This window comes from Thamnophis elegans, chromosome 14 (genome assembly GCF_009769535.1).
Source record: "Thamnophis elegans isolate rThaEle1 chromosome 14, rThaEle1.pri, whole genome shotgun sequence".
NCBI lineage: Eukaryota > Metazoa > Chordata > Lepidosauria > Squamata > Colubridae > Thamnophis > Thamnophis elegans.
Window position 1 is genome coordinate 18518239 of NC_045554.1, and position 18519 is coordinate 18536757.

General features: G+C 47.9%; 1 protein-coding gene across 5 annotated transcripts in view; it reads left to right on the forward strand.

The window, feature by feature from the left end:
- Window positions 1–16704, forward strand: part of CARHSP1 (calcium regulated heat stable protein 1) — a 38487-nt gene extending 21783 nt beyond the window's left edge. For all 5 annotated transcript variants that reach the window (XM_032230406.1, XM_032230404.1, XM_032230405.1 and 2 more), the window contains 2 exons: window positions 3376–3498; window positions 15509–16704. In XM_032230406.1, the coding sequence (XP_032086297.1) occupies window positions 3376–3498; window positions 15509–15671 (286 nt within the window). In that variant the 3' untranslated portion in view covers window positions 15672–16704. The remainder of the gene's footprint in view (window positions 1–3375; window positions 3499–15508) is intronic.
- Window positions 16705–18519: the final 1815 nt, after the last annotated feature.

Genomic DNA, 18519 nt, shown 5'->3' on the forward strand with positions numbered 1-18519 from the left:
GGAGATTGCAGAGGAAGGGATTACAAGAGAATAATTTATGCTGGCCGGAGAATTCTTGGAGTTGAAGTCCACAAGTCTTAAAGTTGCCAAGTTTGAAGACCTCTGATCTAAGTGGAGAGATTGCAGAGGAAGGGATTACAAGATACTACACTTGATCCACTGCATGCGCAGTGGAGCTGCGCTGGGGTGATGGCTTGCATGCCCACCTCCCACTGGCCAGCTGGTTTTCAGTTTCTACTGTGCATGCATGGGGGTCGCCCATGCATGCGCGGGGTGGTAGTCAGGGGAGCGCAGGGGTCATGTGTGCATGCGTAGGGGTGGATCGCATGGGGGGGCATGCACACATTGCATTATGGGTGTGCATGTGTTTGTGCTGTTGCATGCGCACTTTCGGCCCGTAACAACAGAAAGGTTAGCCGTCACTAGTCCAGCTGATATTCTTCAGGTTGGGGCATTTCGAATATGACATTGCAGAATGGGTTTGGATAAAATTGGCAGCGAGTTTGGGGGTGGTGGTCAGTGAAGAATAGATAGGATGTGGTGTCAATAACAGCTGGCTTTGATGTCCATGTTCTTCCTGAAATGTCTCAAAACATAGACCAAAAATGCTGGTCCCCCTCCAACTCAATGCACTTGAAGAGAAGGAATCAGAAGGCAGCTGCTGCCTGGGGAATTCTGGGAGTTGAAGTCCACACATCTCACAGTGGCCAAGGTGGAGAAACAAGAGTGTAATCTCACATTTGCACTGTTTTGATTGGTCCAAATGAAGGCATCATCTTATGACCACACTCCCGTAGTTATGAGTCACTTGCTAGTTCTCCGAAAGGGATTTGCACCCCAGTAACCAGTGTGACATCAGACCAAGTGAGAAGCACACATGACTCAGCCATAGGTAGTGGTGTCACAATTGCATCCAGGCCAGAAGCTCAAAAGTTGTGCAAGGGAGGGAGGTGGTGAGCAGGAGAGAAGGAGAAGGACATGGGAGCCAAGCTGTTCCCAGCTTCTCCCACTCCTGGTTGGTAGGAAGGGTGTGCAACCACCCTGGCATCTCCATGGCATCAGAGCCACTTCGGTCCAGTAAGTCAAGGTGAGTGAGAACCTCAAAACTCTCAGCCAGGTGTAGCCACAAGTATGATCAAGAGTTCGTAGCTCAAAGTTCCTCCTGGTTTTCCCCTTAATCCGTGGAACAACTTGCTTCCTGAAGTTGTGGATGCTCCATCACTGGAGGTTTTAAAGAAGACCTTGGACAACCAGTCATCTGAAATGTTATAGGGTCTCCTGCTTGAGCAGGGGGTTAGACTAGATGACCTGTAAGGTCCCTCCCAGCTCTGTTATTCTGTTAATTCTGAATGATGAGCCATCAGTGGCCTTCCAGATTCTGTTTTTTTTTTTCTTTTTCTTTTCAAGCTGCATTGAGTTAGGTGGACCATAATTTGTGGTGCACGTTTGAGACATTTTATGAAGAACATGGAACTCAGTGGGCTTCAAAGCCAGATGTTAGTGAACAAGGATGGAATGGACAATTGATTCTGGGTTGTTTTCCCCCTTTTCATTTTCTGATCTTAATGCTTGATCTGGCCCAGTGATGGCAAAACTTTTTGGCACTGAGTGCCAAAAAGGGAGCATGCACATGCTTGTCTGGGCCGCAACCAGGAAGAGGAGCTGCCCAGGGGGACATGTGCGCGCCGGGAAAGGAACTTCCAGTTTCAGGCATAGATGCTGTTTTTCTGGATACTGGTGCACCTGTGTGTCTGATAATCGTCTGGCTGGCGCACATGCCGAAAAATGGAACACCTGCTCTTCCTGTTTCCGGCACTGCTGCCCGCACGAAGGCCAGCTGATCATTGTACACGCATGCCATAGCTTCTCCATCACGGGTCTAGCTGTACATTTAATTTGAGATTTTTTTTAAAAAAAAGATTGCAATAACATTTGCAGGCTTTTCTTCACGTTGCTGTTCTGTGTTTTGCTCAAGTTTTATTTATTTGTTTATTTTCTTATTTATTAAACAATTTTATAGAGCTGTCCAACTCATGGGCGGTTACTCCGGGTGGTTGTTCAGCGTTAAAACCCACTGTTAAAAATCCACAATTTAAAAGCCACCACACCTCTTTACTTCTAAAAACCAGCCCATGGCAGACAGTGGGTCCACTAAACAAACATGGTGTTCAGTTAATGACCGCCACAAAAAAGGTTGCAAAAATGACCAAACAGGAGTGACAATTATAACTGCCAGGCCTAGTTATAGCTGTAAATTGAGAATGTATGAGTTGGTCCTTGCTCTTCTATAGTTGCCATCCATGCAAACCCTCTTATAAAGTGCCTTAAAATCCCCAAACCCCAAATCTTCTCCTCTCTCTCTCTCTCTCTCTCCCTCCCTCCCTCCCTCCCTCCCTCCTTTCTCTCTCTCTCTCTCTCTCTCTCTATCTATCTATCTATCTATCTGTCTGTCTATCTATCTATCTATCTATCTATCTATCTATCTATCTATCTATCTCTTTCCATCATTATTCTGTTTCCTTGAAAATAAGACCTCCCTGGATAATAAGCCCAATTGAGCTTTTGAGCACATGTGCTAAAATAAGCCCTCCCTGAAAATATTGCAACACAGCACAGCCATGAGGTGACCACACTCGCTGCCTCCTGCACCTCAAAAATAATAAGACCTCCCTGAAAATAAGGCCAAGCGCTTATTTCAGGGTCAAAAGAAAATAAGACCCTGCCTTATTTTCAGGGAAACACACTTGCTCCATCCATCCATCCATCCATCCATCCCCATCCATCTATCTTATCTATCTATCTATCATCTCTTGTTTATCTCATATCTATCTCTTCCTCTCCTTTCTCCCCCCCTCCCTTCTCTCTCCCTGTAGGCCATATCAACGTACAGTTTCAAACCCATATTATCATCTCCTAATCATTGACTCCATTCCTGTCTCTTTTGATCTTCAGGGTTTCTGAGATCCATCAGGCCTTATTTACCCCTTTTCAAGCCCAAGGATGAGATCCTTGGCTTTTAAAAACAATTCCTGAGATATTTAGGAAGCCAACTCCTGCCCTTGCAAAACCCACGGAACAGGAATGGCTTTTATGTAAAAGTAAAGCTAAATTTTGAAAAGCAGAAGTCTCAAAAAAAGTAAATTAAACCTTTATTGTCAATACACAATGTGTGTACAATGAAATTGAATGAGACTCCCTTGGTGCAGTATTTCCCCCCCCCCAAAAAAAACCCCACAGAATACATCTCGGTAGGAAATCTTGCTAGCTTAGAACAAAACGAGGGAGCTAGAACTTCCTTTAAAGCGAAGATGGTTTTCCCCACCCAGGCTGGTTGCTCTTTTCCGATTTCCTGAAGAAGTCCGTCTTTTTCCGTAGGACGACACGAGCCGCTGAAGGGCCCACCTACAGTGGGGTGTGTAAATGCTTCTGCCGATCCAAGGGCCACGGCTTCATCACACCTGCTGACGGAGGCCCAGAGATCTTCGTCCATATTTCTGAGTAAGCAAACCTCCTTTTGGAAACTGGGCGCTAGTCCTCTTGCTTTCTGGCTGTTGCAGAATTCAAAATGCAAGTAGCTTTCAAGATGAAAGGTAAAGAAAGAGCTGTGGATTTTTACTCAATCGTTGCCAACTACAGGGAACGGTGCTCATCTCCATTTCAAAGCCATGGAAACAGCGCTGTCCAGAGACATTTCCGCCGTCAGACCAATGGTGGGTTCCGGATCCCGTCGTAACCAGTATGCTGCGACGGGGCTGGGCGTCCTCCTCGGCCCGCATGCTGTGCATGCTTGCACACACCACCGCCCTTCAATGCCCCAGCTGTTTGGCGGAGGTTGCGCAGGAACAATTGGCCCGTTTCCCTCAAAAAGTGGTAAGGAAGTGGGCAGACGGGTGGCCGAATGAGTCACCATTCCGGCATGGTGTCCCCTGCTCCCAGCTACCACCAGTACACCCATACCAGGCCGTACCTCCTGGAACCCACCACTGGGTCAAACATTTCCGCAGCATGATGTTACAGAGCTCTGTTATCTTCCCACCAAAATGGTGCCTACAGGTAGTCCTCGACATACAACTAATTCATTTAGTGACCATTCAAAGTTACAGCATCGCTGAAAAAAGTGACGTAAAACCCCTTTTCATACTTACAACCCCACGGTGTTGTGAACAAAATTTGGATGCTTCATGACAGTTTGCAGTGTCCAGGGGTCACGTGATTCCCCTTTTGCGACATCCTGACCAGCAAAGTCCATAGGGGAAGCCAGATTCACTTAACAACTGCGTTGCTAAATTAACAGCTGCAGCGATTTACTTAATAACTGTGGCAAGAAAGGTAGTAAAATGGGGCAAAATTCATTTAAGGACTGTGTCAGCAACAACAGCAAATTTGTGCTCCGTTGTGGTCGTAAGTCGAGGACTACCTGTATTTATCTGCTCACATTGGCATTCTTTTGAACTGCTAAGTGAAGCAGGAGTGCGGATGGGAAGTCATCCCATTTTGTGGAGCTTTGAACGTGGGCTACCAGCTTTTCTCCAATCCTAACTTTTCAACTTAGGACCATTTCTTTATCTCAAAGTTATGATGATGATTTAAAAAGTGAGCTACAGCTGCTCCTCACTGATACAACCCTTGAAGCATCTCGTGGTCACATGGCGGCCATTTGTGACTTCCCAGGGGGCTTCCAACAAGTGGGAGTCAATGGTGGGAGCCAGATTCACTTAACAACAATGGCCCCAAAAGCTTGTAAAATCGGGTGTGACTCATTTAATCACCATATTACTGAACAATATGGAAGTTTTGGTCCCAATTGTGGTCATACGTCCAGGAAACATACCTGTATTTTTCAGACTATAAGACGCACCGGAGTCTTAACCAAAATTTTGAAGAGGTAATTTAAAAAAAAAGAAGTTTTTGCACTCTACAGGCCTCCCAAACCCTCTGCAGGCCTCTTTTTTTTTTTTTTTTGCAAACAATAGGGCATGCAGAGAGTTTGAGAGGCCTGCAAAGGGCTCCTGGGGGCTGGGGGGGGGGAAGCAAAAACGGGCAAATAACGGCCAATTTTTCACTCGTTTTTGTCCTCCCTAGCCCCCAGAAGCACCTAGCAGGCCTCCCAAAGCCTATGCATGTCCAATTTTTGCAAAAGGGGCAGGGTTTCAGCAAGCCAAAATGCTGCATTCAGTGTATAAGACGCATCCAGATTTTCAGCCTCCTTTTTTGGGGGGAAGATGCATCTTATACACTAGTTGGAAATGAGCAACGATACCTGAGGGGCATGCTGGTGGGCTTCAAACTCAGTATGTTGTCATTTCATTGATGATATCTGAGCTGGTTGGAAACAATCAGGATTCAGTGCAGAGGTCAGCCAAGGGAAAGCTAGGAAGGAAAATAAACTGCCCTTCTCTAAACCTATCATCTGCCCCACAGAAGGAATACAACAGATCGTTTGGGTTCTCCCATCCTGCAAAACCAGATGGAAGGGAGACACAGAAACATTCAAAATAATAAGCAGGTTCAGAACAGATCGTCTGCAGAACGAAAAAAGGGCCCTGGTGCTTTGTAATTTAAATCAAAATCACGAGGGAGACAAAGATAAATAAATTCATGCACACAGTATGACACGTGGACAGAAATGGCTTCTCTCTTCTAACGTTAGTACAACTGGCTCGGCCACTGGAAATAATATTTTGGGGGTCATAAAAGGGTTTTTTTCTTTACAAGGGTCTCAGTCAAGAGAGGAATGTGTGGTCAGCAAGTGACGGATACCAAATTAGACGGTTTTTAAAAAGGTCAAGAAATGGGTAGGAAGAAAGCTTGGCAGCTGTTCCCTGTTAGCATGCAGGGGGCTTTAAGTGCCAGGTATGTTTTGCCAAGGGCAGCGATCGAGTGCCCAGCCAATTACTGTATTTTTCGGACTATAAGACACACTCTCTTCCCCCCCCCCCCCAACAAAACGTGGGTGGAAATGTCTGTGCACCTTATAGAGCAAATGTTGCCAAAGCCCCGCCTACCCTTTCCCATCCTTCGGCCTCTGCCTCCCAGCAATTTGCCTCCTTGCAGCAAACAGCAAACAGCCCGGTCACCTTCAGCACAGCCTGATTTAACATGAGCAGCTGATTGGCAGTTGGATCAGTCCACGCACCCCATTTCTGGACTCTGCACACTCCATTTTCAGCCTCCACACATATCCCATTTTTGGCCCATTCCAGGTGACAGGGATAAGTTGCAGCAGGGATCGGGCCAAAAGGACACACAGAGGCCAAAAATGGGGCACATGGTGGCGCCTGTGCTGCTGGGTGCCAGCAATCCCCGCAGCCTGCAACAGCTGATTGGTGATATTCCAAGAGGCAGATCAGCCTCCAATCAGCTGCTCATGCTAATTCAGGGTGTGCTGAAGCTGACCGGGCTGTTTGCTATTTGCTGCAAGGAGGCAAATTGCTGGGAGGTAGAGGCAGATTTTTTTTTCTTGTTTTCCTCCCCAAAATCTAGCTGCATCTCATAATTCGGAGCGTCTTATATTCTTAAATAGGGTGCCTCTTTTGTCTCCAGAGACAATGAAGACTCCAGTAAATAAAGGGATTTTCAACTTTACCATTAGCCAAAGCAAACCACTGAAAAGCGTAACATAACAAGTTTGCGTGCCAAGCAAGATGATACCCAAATCTCTTACAAGCTGCCAGGAACTCCTTAATAATGAAGGAGAAATGCCCCATAGGTGGTCAGTTTTCACAACACCTAATGCTAGGTTCCTCGTAGAAGCTCCCTAATAAAAACAACCCCACAATTTTTAAAAATAAAAACCTGGCACCAGGACTTCATGGTCCAAGGTCCGGTCAGCAGACTGCAAGATCTGAACTGACTGGCGCATCTTTGGAGTGGGAATGAAAAGTTTGAGATTTTCTTAGTGAGAAAAGCTTTGAAGCTATGCGAAGATGCTCCCCACCCCTTCTCTAAAGGAGGTAGATCTTTTCTCAAAAAGTGAACAACAAATAGAGTACCATATTTTTCGGTGTATAAGACGCACCTTTTTCCCTCAAAAAAGAGGGTGAGAATCTGGGTGCGTTTTATACACTGAATACAGCATTTTTGGCCTCCCGAAACCCCGCCCCTTCAACAAAATGGCCGTGCAGAGCCTTTGAGGCTTCCAGATATATAAAAATACTCATTGCGCATGTGTGAGATCCGCATGGCTGCCGGGCTTTCTCGCTCTGCAGAAAACCTGATGAGAAAGACCCTGGAGAGCCTTCGGAATCTGCTACAATATTACCAAAAAGTCCCCCGGGGAGGCCTGGAGCCCAGGGAATACGAGAGGACTGGGCATTTTGAAGATCTCGGGCGGTGAAATCCTCGGCGGCCCGGAATTACTCACACTGCGTGGAGGGGAAGATGGCGGCGCCGCGCTGCTCACGGCAGCGTTTTACTTTAATCTTCGGTGTTTTCGGGCTCTATTCAGCCGAGTGGTGAGCCTTGGGGACCCTATAAACGGACACTACTATCTTCCATCGCCCCGGAGAGGTGGGGATCTATCGGGGCTTGGCCGGGTGGATCGGGCGGCTGGCTGTGGTTGCCGCCGCCGTAGCCCTTCCCCCCCTCCATTTTGCTTGCCTTCTTCGCCGTCGCAGCCTCTCCCCTTCACCCTTCTGCGTGTCTGGGCGTTATTTCTTTCTGGCAAATCTCTCCTTCTGCCTGCCCTCGCTGCTGAGCCTCCGCCTGTTCCCTGCCTAGCACTGACTCTCCACTGCCTTGGCCTGCGACCATCTGTTTTGGCCTTGCAACATCCGTCCTCCTTCGACCGCTTGCCACCCGTCACTGCCCCTGGAACATCTACTTCGGGCAGCGCCCATCTGATATAACTCCTAGGACCTCATGGTCTACGCATCTATGGTGCATTCGGTCTGTGGAAGGAGCGATAGAGGATGGCAGAAAAAGGGGTGGGGACTTGGCGTCTTAACAACTGGCGCACCCCTCCTCCCCTCTGGATTTGTTCCAGCCACCCCCAGACTTTGGACCCCCAGACTTTGGACCCTCTCAGAACTATTGGAGAGGGGGAAGACAAGACATTCCCCTGCAAACTATCTACATATCCCCTATGGACCGTTATTGGTGTTTGTTTTGAACTACATCTTGATCTGGAGGGTGTGAGACTGCAAAGTTGCTGCTCGTTAACATCTGGCGTTTACGCCTTGTCCCCCTCCATCTACAACCACCTTACACAACACGGACTTTGGACCTTTGGCCTTGGGTGTCTTTCTGGGACTCAGAGGAAGGGAGAGGAGTGGAGCAAATTTTATGAATGTGGTGTGGATGGTGTGCCTGTTGATGTCTGTACCCACTTTTTTTTAAATTATTTACTTTATTTGTATGCCGCTCTTTTCCCTGAGGGGACTCAGGGCGGCTCACAATTCAGGGGGAGGGGAGGACAAAACAAATTACACACATGAAGACAATACATCGTTAAAAGCGCAACAGTCATACTATTCGGGTGGGGTTGAAGTCTTTAGCCCCAGGCCTGTCGGGACAGCCAGGTTTTAAGGGCTACGCGGAAGGTCTGGAGGGTGGTGAGGGTACGAATCTCCACGGGGAGTTCGTTCCAGAGGGTCGGAGCAGCCACCGAGAAGGCCCTCCTCCGGGTAGTTGCCAGTCGACATTGACCGGCTGATGGAATTCGGAGGAGGCCTAATCTATGGGATCTTATTGGCTTAGTGGAGGTAATTGGCAGTAGGCGGTCTCTCAAGTACCCAGATCCAATACCATGAAGGGCTTTGTAGGTGACAACTAGCATCTTGAAGCGCACCCGGAGATCAACAGGCAGCCAGTGCAGCTCGCGGAGGATAAGTGTTACATGGGTGAAACGAGGTGCACCTACGATCGCTCGCGCGGCTGCATTCTGGACCAGCTGAAGTCGCCGAATACTCTTCAAGGGCAGCCCCATGTAGAGCACATTGCAGTACTCCAGCCTAGAGGTCACAAGGGCACGAGTGACTGTTGTGAGAGCCTCCCGGTTCAGGTAGGGACGCAACTGGTGCACCAGGCGAACCTGGGCAAATGCCCCCCTGGTCACAGCTGACAAATGATGTTCAAAAGTCAGCTGTGGGTCCAGGAGGACTCCCAAGTTGTGGACCCTATCTGAGGGGTGTAGTATTTGACCCCCCAGCCTGAGAGATGGAACACTTGGCCAATTAGTGGGAGGGAAGCACACAGCCACTCGGTCTTATCTGGATTGAGTACAAGCTTGTTAACCCCCATCCAGTCTCTAACAGCCTCAAGGCCCTGGCTCATCACGTCCATCGCTTCATTGAGTTGGCACGGGGCGGACAGATACAACTGTGTATCGTCCGCATACTGGTGGTATTTTATCCCGTGCCGTCGAATGATCTCGCCCAGTGGTTTCATGTAGATATTAAAAAGTAGGGGGACAGGACCGAACCCTGCGGCACCCCATATGTTAGGGGCCTAGGGGTCGATCTCTGCCCTCCGACTAACACCGACTGCGACCTGTCCGAGAGGTAAGAGGAGAACCACCGTAAGACAGTGCCTCCCACCCCCACCTCCCGCAGTCGTCGCAGAAGGATACCATGGTCGATGGTATCGAAAGCCGCAGAGAGGTCAAGGAGTACCAGGATGGAGGCATGGCCTCCATCCCTGGCTCTCCAGAGATCATCGGTCAATGCGACCAAAGCGGTTTGTGCTGTAGCCAGGCCTGAAGCCAGACTGGAATGGATCAAGATAACTGGCTTCCTCCAAGGACCGCTGGAGCTGAAAGGCCACCACCTTCTCAACAACCTTCCCCACAAAGGGGAGGTTGGAGATTGGACGATAGTTGTTTAGAACGGCTGGATCCAGATGGTTTCTTCAGGAGGGGTCTCACCACCGCCGCCTTTAAAGCGGGGGGAAAGATCCCCTCCCGAAGGGAGGCGGCAACAACCGCCTGGATCCAGCCCCGTGTCACCTCCCTGCTGTTAACAACCAGCCAGGAGGGGCATGGGTCCAGCACGCATGTGGAGGCACCTACAGCTCTCAGTAAATCTTATTACTGTTGTATTTTCTGTGTTTTTAACTGACTTATGTGGGGACTGTATGGGTGAGTGGTTGTGTACGTATGTGAGGATTGGGAGTATAACCGGGTGCCTCCTCCACTGAGTGCTATTGCAGAAGTGGTAGGGGGGCCCAGGCCTATCTCCCATCTCCCATCCTAGAATGACTGATATAAATCGCCTGCCGGAAGGAACGGAGGCTGTGAAATGAGGCCCACGGTTGCGGGGGTGGGCCGGAGCATTACGGTCATTACGGGGAGGGGCAGGTACGATGGGAACTTCAAGGCTAGCCATTACCAGGGAAGGAGGGTTCGCTACGTCACAGCAATCCCCCCTTCCGGCCCTGTTAGTTCCACTCCAGGGCCAGATGGCGAGAGTTGTCAGGACCCTGGTCTCAGGCTGTTGTTGCTAAATGCCAGGTCTGTGGTTCACAAAGCTCCCCTCGTCTGGGACCTGATATTAGACGAGGGGGCAGACCTGGCATGTATTACTGAAACCTGGCTGGGCCCGGAGGGAGGAGTCCCCCTCACTGAAATGTGCCCAGAAGGGTTTCAGGTGCTTCATCAGCCGTGACCCCAGAGAAGGGGTGGGGGAGTGGCTGTCATCGTCCAAAGGTCTTTAGTTCCTTGTAGGATCCCTGCTCCAGAGCTTGTCGGGTGTGAGTCCCTGTTGGTGAAGTTGGACCTTGGGGGTCAAGTGGGCTTGTTGTTAACGTACCTACCTCCCAACAGCGTTGCAACAGCCCTCCCCTCGCTCCTCGAGTCAGTAGCCGAGCTGGCAGTAGAGTTCCCCAGGCTTATGGTGCTGGGGGATTTCAACCTGCCTACGCTCGGCGAACGCTCTGATGGGGCGCAGGAGTTCATGGCTTCCATGACAGCCATGGACTTGACCCAAGTAATTCGGGGTTCGACTCACTCAGCGGGTCACACACTTGACCTCGTATTCCTCTCGGAGCAGTGGAGACGTGATCTAGAGTTGAGGGGTATTAAGATCTTGCCCTTGTCATGGTCTGATCACTTCTTACTGAGGCTTGACTTTTGGAAACCAATCCTCCACTGTAGGGAGGAAGAAACGATTAGGTGGTTCCGCCCCAGACTCCTGATGGACCCTTTGGGATTTCAGATGGCGCTTGGAGTGATACCTGACACTCTCGTCCACAGTCCGGTGGAGTCCTTAGTCGCTGCCTGGAATACACCGGGGGAAGGTCTTGAGTGGAGTTTATGGAGCGAGTTTCAACTTGTCTCTCCTGAGGAAGTGGACAAGGCCATGGGAGCAGTGAGTGCCTCCACCTGTATACTGGACCCGTGCCCCTCGTGGCTGGTTTCGACCAGCAGGGAGGTGACACGTGGTTGGATCCAGACGATAGTTAACACCTCTCTCTGGGAGGGAACCTTCCCGCTCCTCTTAAAGGATGCGGTGGTTAGACCCCTCCTGAAGAAACCTTCTCTGGACCCAGCCATTTTGAGCAACTATCGTCCAGTCTCCAACCTTCCCTTCATAGGGAAGGTTGTTGAGAAAGTGGTGGCCTTTCAACTCCGACGGTCCTTGGATGAAACCGATTATCTGGATTCCTTTCAGTCTGGTTTCAGGCCTGGTTACAGCACGGAAACTGCTTTGGTAGCGTTGATAGATTATCTCTGGCGAGCCAGGGATAGGGGTCACCCCTCTATCCTTGTGCTCCTTGACCTCTCAGCGGCCTTCGATACCATCAACCATGGTATCCTTCTGCGACGGTTACGGGAGGTGGGAGTGGGAGGCACCGTTCTTCAGTGGTTCTCCTCCTACCTCTCAGACAGGTCGCAGTCGGTGTTGGTCGGAGGGCAGAGGTCGACCCCTAGGCCCCTCAATTATGGGGTGCCGCAGGTTTCGGTCCTGTCCCCCCTCCTATTTAACATCTACATGAAGCCGCTGGGTGAGATCATGTGCCGGTACGGGATTAAATACCATCAATATGCGGACGATACGCAATTGTATCTGTCCGCCCCGTGCCAACTCAGTGAAGTGGTAGAAGTGATGTGCCAGTGCCTGGAGGCTGCGACCCTACTGGACCGGGAGGCCCTTCAGATAGTCACTCACGCCCTCGTGACCTCAAGACTGGATTACTGTAACTCGCTCTACATGGGCTGCCCTTGAAGAGTGTTCGAAGACTTTACTTAGTCCAGAACGCAGCCGCGCGCGCGATTGTGGGTGTACCTAGGTACACCCACGTTACACCTATCCTCCCCGAGCTGCACTGGCTGCCCATTGGTCTCTGGACACGCTTCAAGGTGCTAGTCGTTACTTATAAAGCCCTACATGGCATCGGACCTGGGTACCTAGAGACCGCCTCCTGCCAATTACCTCCCAAAGACCGATTCGATCGCACAGACTAGGCCTTCTCCGGATTCCATCTGCCAGCCAATGTCGGCTGGCGACCCCCCGGTGGAGAGCCTTCTCTGTTGCAGCTCCGGCCCTCTGGAACGAGCTCCCCGTGGAGATCCGGACTCTTACTACCCTCTCGGCCTTCCGTAAAGCCACTAAGTCCTGGCTGCTCCAGCAGGCCGGGGGGCTGTTGAAGTATCCAGCCCCTCGGTAACTATGAATGTTGTTGTATTTTAAATTGTTGTTTGTCTTATTTATCCCCTTTCCCTTTTTATTGTAAGCCGCCTGGAGTCCTCTGGGAGTGGGCGGCATACAAGACTAATAAATTCAACTCAACTCAAACTCAACTCAGATTGCTCCTGGGGGCTGGAAAGGGCAGAAATGAGTGAAAAATTGGCCGGTTTTTGCTTGTTTCCCCCTCCCCAAGCCCCTAAGAGCACTCTATAAGCCTCCTAAAGGCTATGGATGCCCTTTTTTTGACTAAAAACGGGCCATTTTTGGGAGGTCTGCAGAGTGCAAAAACTTTTTTTAAAAATTTGCCTCCTCAAAATCTTGGTGCACCTTATACTCCGAAAAATACGGTAGCTCAAAATGTAAACTCTAGATTCCAACCTGAGCTTAGTGCACAAGATATCTGCCATAACATCCTACCTGTTAATGACTATTTTCACTTCAACTGCAATAACACAAGGGCTATCAATAGATACAAACTAAATGTTATCCGTTCTAATCTTGATTGCAGGAAAAATGATTTCAGCAACAGAGTAGTAAATGTGTGGAACACCCTACCTGATCCTGTTGTTAGGTCCTCTAACCCCCCTACCTTTGACCTTAAGCTGTCTACCATGGACCTTATGCGTTTCTCAAGAGGTCCCTAAGGGGGCGAGCATAAGCGCACCAGCATGCCTTCCGTCCCTGTCCACCGTCCCCTCTTGTTATGTGTGCATGGCTATGTTTTGCTTATTTTTATCCATTTATTTCTGCAATTTTTGATGTATTCTCCCACTTGATTCTTTGTACTTGTTAACAAATTAAAATAAATACATTAAATAAATCAAATAAATAAATAAATAAACAAACTTCTAGACCTGGAGTGTCAAATTCAAGGTCTGGGGCGGATCAAACCCGCAGGGTGCTTAGTTCCTCAACCTGAAAAAAAAAGTCGTGGGGCCTCTGTCAGAGAAAACGGAGCTCGGGAAGGCCGTGCCTGGCCCGCCTGGGCTCTGTTTTTGGTCATGATGGCCGCAGATGGCCTCTGCCAAGGAAAATGGAGCTCCGTTTTTGCTGGCAGAGGGCTGCAGGAGGCCGTCCTAACCAAAAACGGAACCTTGATGAATGACACTGAGCTGTCGATGCCCACCCTGGCCATGCCCCCCTCCCCGAGGTCAAACACAACCCTAATGCGGCCCTCAATGAATCGAGTTTGACACCCCTTTTCTAGACTATGCTCTTTGAAATAACAATAGTCTTCCATATTGCCAATACGGGGACACTATGGCTCAGTGGCTAAGACGCTGAGCCTGTCGATCAAAAAGGTCCCTAGTGCCGCATAAAGGAGTGAGCTCCCGTTACTTGTCCCAGCTTCTGCCAACCTAGCAGTTCGAAAGCAGGTCAAAAATGCAAGTAGAAAAATAGAAACCACCTTTGGTGGGAAGGTAACAGCGTTCCGTGCACCTTTGGTGTTGAGTCATGCTGGCCACATGACCACAGAGACGTCTTCGGACAGCGCTGGCTCTTTGGCTTTGAAACAGACATGAGCACTGCCCCCTAGAGTCAGGAACGACTAGCACAGATGTTCGAGGGGAACTTTTACCTTTACCTTTATTGCCAATACAGGGCAACAGTGAAAAAAATAACCGTATTTCTATCCATGTTTGTGAGGATTCTGAATAACCCTGGTTGACCACTTCAAAGGCAAAGAATTTGGATGGACGAGGCATAGGCTATTTTGGATCCTCCAGATGTTTGACTCTTCCACACTTTTTTGGCATTGCTGGCTTGGCTGGCTGGGAAAATCCAGAACTTCTGTGGACACCAAGTTGCCTATCCTTGGAGGAGTTGGGCTCATGGCCTTAATCCAGCTGCAAGCTCTTTTCATATACTGGTGTTCAGATTAGACCAGACAATTGATCTTAGTTTTCTGGTACATGGTGTGGGTTGGTTGGTAGATGAGAAGAAGCTAAGCTTTGGTGGAGGCGTCCCAAAGGTGATTTTTCAAGAGGCAACTGGACTTTCTTAGTTTTTCCTTGAAGATGTTTCGCTTCTCATTTAAGAAGCTTCTTCATTCAGAACCTGAAGAAGCTTCTTGGATGAGAAGGGAAATATTGTGGTCCACCAACAGCCTGCGGAGTTGGCAGCAGAGTCGGACAGTGAGGAAGTTGGGGTGGAACATGGGCCAGTCCTGGAGTCTGAGGAAGGCTCTGACGACGGCTCTGCATCCGAGGCAGAGCCCTGGAAGTTATGTGCTGCCTCCAGAGCCAGACATCAGTGAGGCAGAGGAACAGGGGGAGCCTGTTCCCAGTGTGCGCATGTGCAGAGCTGCCTGAAGGCAAGAACAGTTAAGACAAAAGGGACAACTCGGAAATAAGGCTTGGAGGTGATTGGCTCCTCCCATAGGACATAAAAGAGGAGCAAAGGCACGTGAGCCTTTGCAGGAAGCAACTTTGTTCGTTCTGATCAGTTTAAATTCTGAAGCTCCTTTTTGACTCTGCTCCATGTGGCCTTGCAAACTAATTGCCAATCAGGTCTTTGGCAGTGTTTCAAGGGAGATAAAGGTGGGTGCTTATCAGCCTTATCCCGAAAGACTTTGGCAGACTACTGTCGGACTCTTTACAAACTATTTGTGACTCATTACAGGCTGCGAATGAACATAATTCACAGCCCTTGAAATAAAAAGATGGTTTTGGGGCTAAAGGTGTGTTTTTTACTGTATCAGGAAGCCTAGGTCAGAACAGGAAACGTCTTCAAGGAAAAACCAAGAAAGTCCAGATGCCCCTTGAAAAAGCACCTTTGGGGCAACCATGACTGAGAATCCCCATAGTCCTGATGGGAGGTGGTGCATTGGGACAGCCGATTCCCTTCCATTAACGTTATCGTGGTCTCCTTCCCTTCTCTTACAGCATTGAAGGAGAGTATGTTCCGGTAGCTGGTGATGAGGTCACCTACAAGGTGTGCACCATTCCACCAAAGAACGAGAAACTTCAAGCTGTAGAAGTCAACATCACCCACCTAGCTCCGGGCACGAAACATGAGACGTGGTCAGGACACGTGGTCAACTCCTAGAGGGAGTTCTGAAGCCATGTTGATTGAAGAGGACTATTGGATTGTGTTCAACAACTTAGAGTAGCCAAGCCCGATGAGTTTTCTGCAGATTGTGTAATTGAAAGCAGGGTTCCAAAGGTAGCCAGATTAAACCCTTTTTTAATAAAATAAAAAGAAATAGCACCATGATTTTCAAAGTATATAAATTAAAAAGTGGAAAAAGTCAGTAGTGTTTATGCTGGCAGGAAAGCAAATGTTTAGCTTTTGCTTTACAATTTGAATGTGTGTGTGTGTGTGTGTGTGTGTTTTCCCCATTGAGCAGGATACCCAAAAGATCTTAGAAAGATCTCATCGGAAGAGGAAAAGTTGGAACCGATCCATATGTTCAAAAGATGATCCCTCTGGGTGGTCCTTCCTCAATCTGATACCTTTCAAAACACAAACTTCCCACTCGGAAGGCCAGGCTGGCTGTGCAGCGTAGTGGTTGAAGTCCCAACACATCTGAATAGATCAGATTGAAGAAGGCTAAGGTCAAGAGGTTTCCTGCTTTGGTGGTAGTTTAGGAGCAAACAATGTAAGAGAATGCTTCTTCGCTTTATAGCAGAAAATTACTGATTTTACTGGGTTTTTTCTTTCTTTTTGGATTAGGGAAACCAAGGTTAATAGCTTGAGGAAATACCTACAAAGGGTTTGTGTTCCTATAATTTGATGTTCTTGAATGTTTTAGGACAGCTAAAAAAGCAACCAAAAGCTGCCTTTTTGCCATGCAAACTTTTTTTCACCTAGCGTTTTGGTTGAATATTTGTATGTTAGTTCCTTTTATTTTTATTTTTATTTTTCTCAAAAATACACATCAGCTTTATGGCAGCGGCTTGCTACATGTACCCCCCCCCCACACCCTTACCTGATTCAAACTTTGAAATCATTTTTTGGCTTCTTCAGGTGACAATCTCTGCGATCACAGCTGTTGTGTGCACATATTTAAAGGTTTGAGGTTTGTAGTTTGTAGTTCATCTTCGTTTCAAAACGCCTTTTCTCTTTGTCCAGCGGGAAATAAAAAAAAGGCCTGAACAGTATTTAACTTTTAGGAGGGTGTGGAGGAAAATGAGATGTTTGGAATGAGTTCCCTTTGGGGTAGGAATTGTATGGAAGTATTAACAGTCACTGACCAATGAGAGATAAAATATTACAAATAAAATACTTGCAGTTTGAGGAAACCTGGAACTTTCTGTGCTGTTTCTTAAACAAAACACCTTCCATTCCGTGCTGTGTTGCAAAATTATCTCTTTTTTTTTTTTGAAAAAAAATATTGTTTGCAATTTCCTTCTGTATATTTCCACCTCAGTGTACATCCATTGTAAACGTACTTCTCCCCCTTATTTCAGTTTCTTTGTCTATACATAGGATACTATTATACAGTCCTTAATTTACAATCCTTCAGACACAGGAGTTAGAAATTAACAATATATTGGTAGGGATGAACGAACATGTATAAATAGAAAGAAGGATTGCAACATTATCTCTTGATTTTCTCCTGCCTGTTCTCAGTTTGATGGGGGGAAAAAATTCCTTCCAGATTTTCTTTCAAAGTTAAAAGAGCATTTGGGCCTGGGTGGGTTTAACAGAGGGTGGATGGTGTGGGGTACAGGTGGCCCTCAACTTACAACTGTTTGTTTACTGACCTTTCAAAGATAAAATGGCACTGAAAAGGTGAATAGTCCTCCCACTTACGTCCATCGCAGTATACCAAGTCATGGGATCAAAGTTGGGCTTTTGGCAGCAGCATGGTACAGGTACTCCTCGACTTACAACAGTTCATTTTTCACATTTACGACCATTGCCGCATCCCCATGATCACATGATCAAATTCAGACACTGGCAACTGACTCATATTTATGACAGTCGCAGTGTCTGAGGTTCTGTGAGCCCACTTTTGCGACTTTTCTGACAAGTTCAGTGGGGAAGCCAGGATCACTAACAACTGTGTACTAACTTAATACCCTGCAATGATTCACTAACAGCTGTGAAGAAAGATTGTAAATTGGGGCAAAAACTCACTGAACAAATGTCTCATTTAACAGAAAATTTGGGCTCAGTTCTGGTCATAGGTTGAGGACTATCTGTATTTACCACAGATGTAGGATCCAGGGTCGTAGTGATCACCATTTGCGACCTTAGGACAAGCAGAATTAGTGAAGAGAAATAGAGTCACCTAATGACCATATGATTCACTATTGGATTACCTGTGATGCACTCTAAAAGTGTGACAAAAAAACCCTTAAAATTAGATGCAAATCATTTAAGCTGCAGCGTAATTCACCTTAACACCCTCATTCCCTTGTTTAGCCATGGAAATTCTGATTTCAATTGTTATATTGCAATCCAGTTTTGATTGCCACAATGTTAAAAAAGATGTTGAGACTCTGGAAAGAGTCCAGAGAAGAGCAACCAGGATGATGAGGGGACTGGAGGCTAAAAACATAGGAAGAACGTGCAGGAAACTGGGCCCTGGCTAGTCTAGGGAAGAGAAGGATTGCGGGACACACGATAGCTGTATTCCAGTACTTGAGGGGCTTGCCACAAAGAAGAGGGAGTCAAATTATTCTCCAAAGCACCAGAGGGCAGGACGATAATGGTTGGAAACTAATTAAGGGAGAAGCAACCAGGAATTACGGAGAAACTTACTCACCAAATAATTAACCAGTGGAACTGCTTGCCACTAGAAGTTGTAGGGTACTTCTTCACTGGATGTTTTTAAGAAATGACTGGACAGTCAGTTGTCTGGAATGGTTCGGGGTCTCTGCTTGAGCAAGGGGGGGACTAGAGACCTCCAAGGTCACTTCCAAATCTTATTCTGTCACCAGTCACA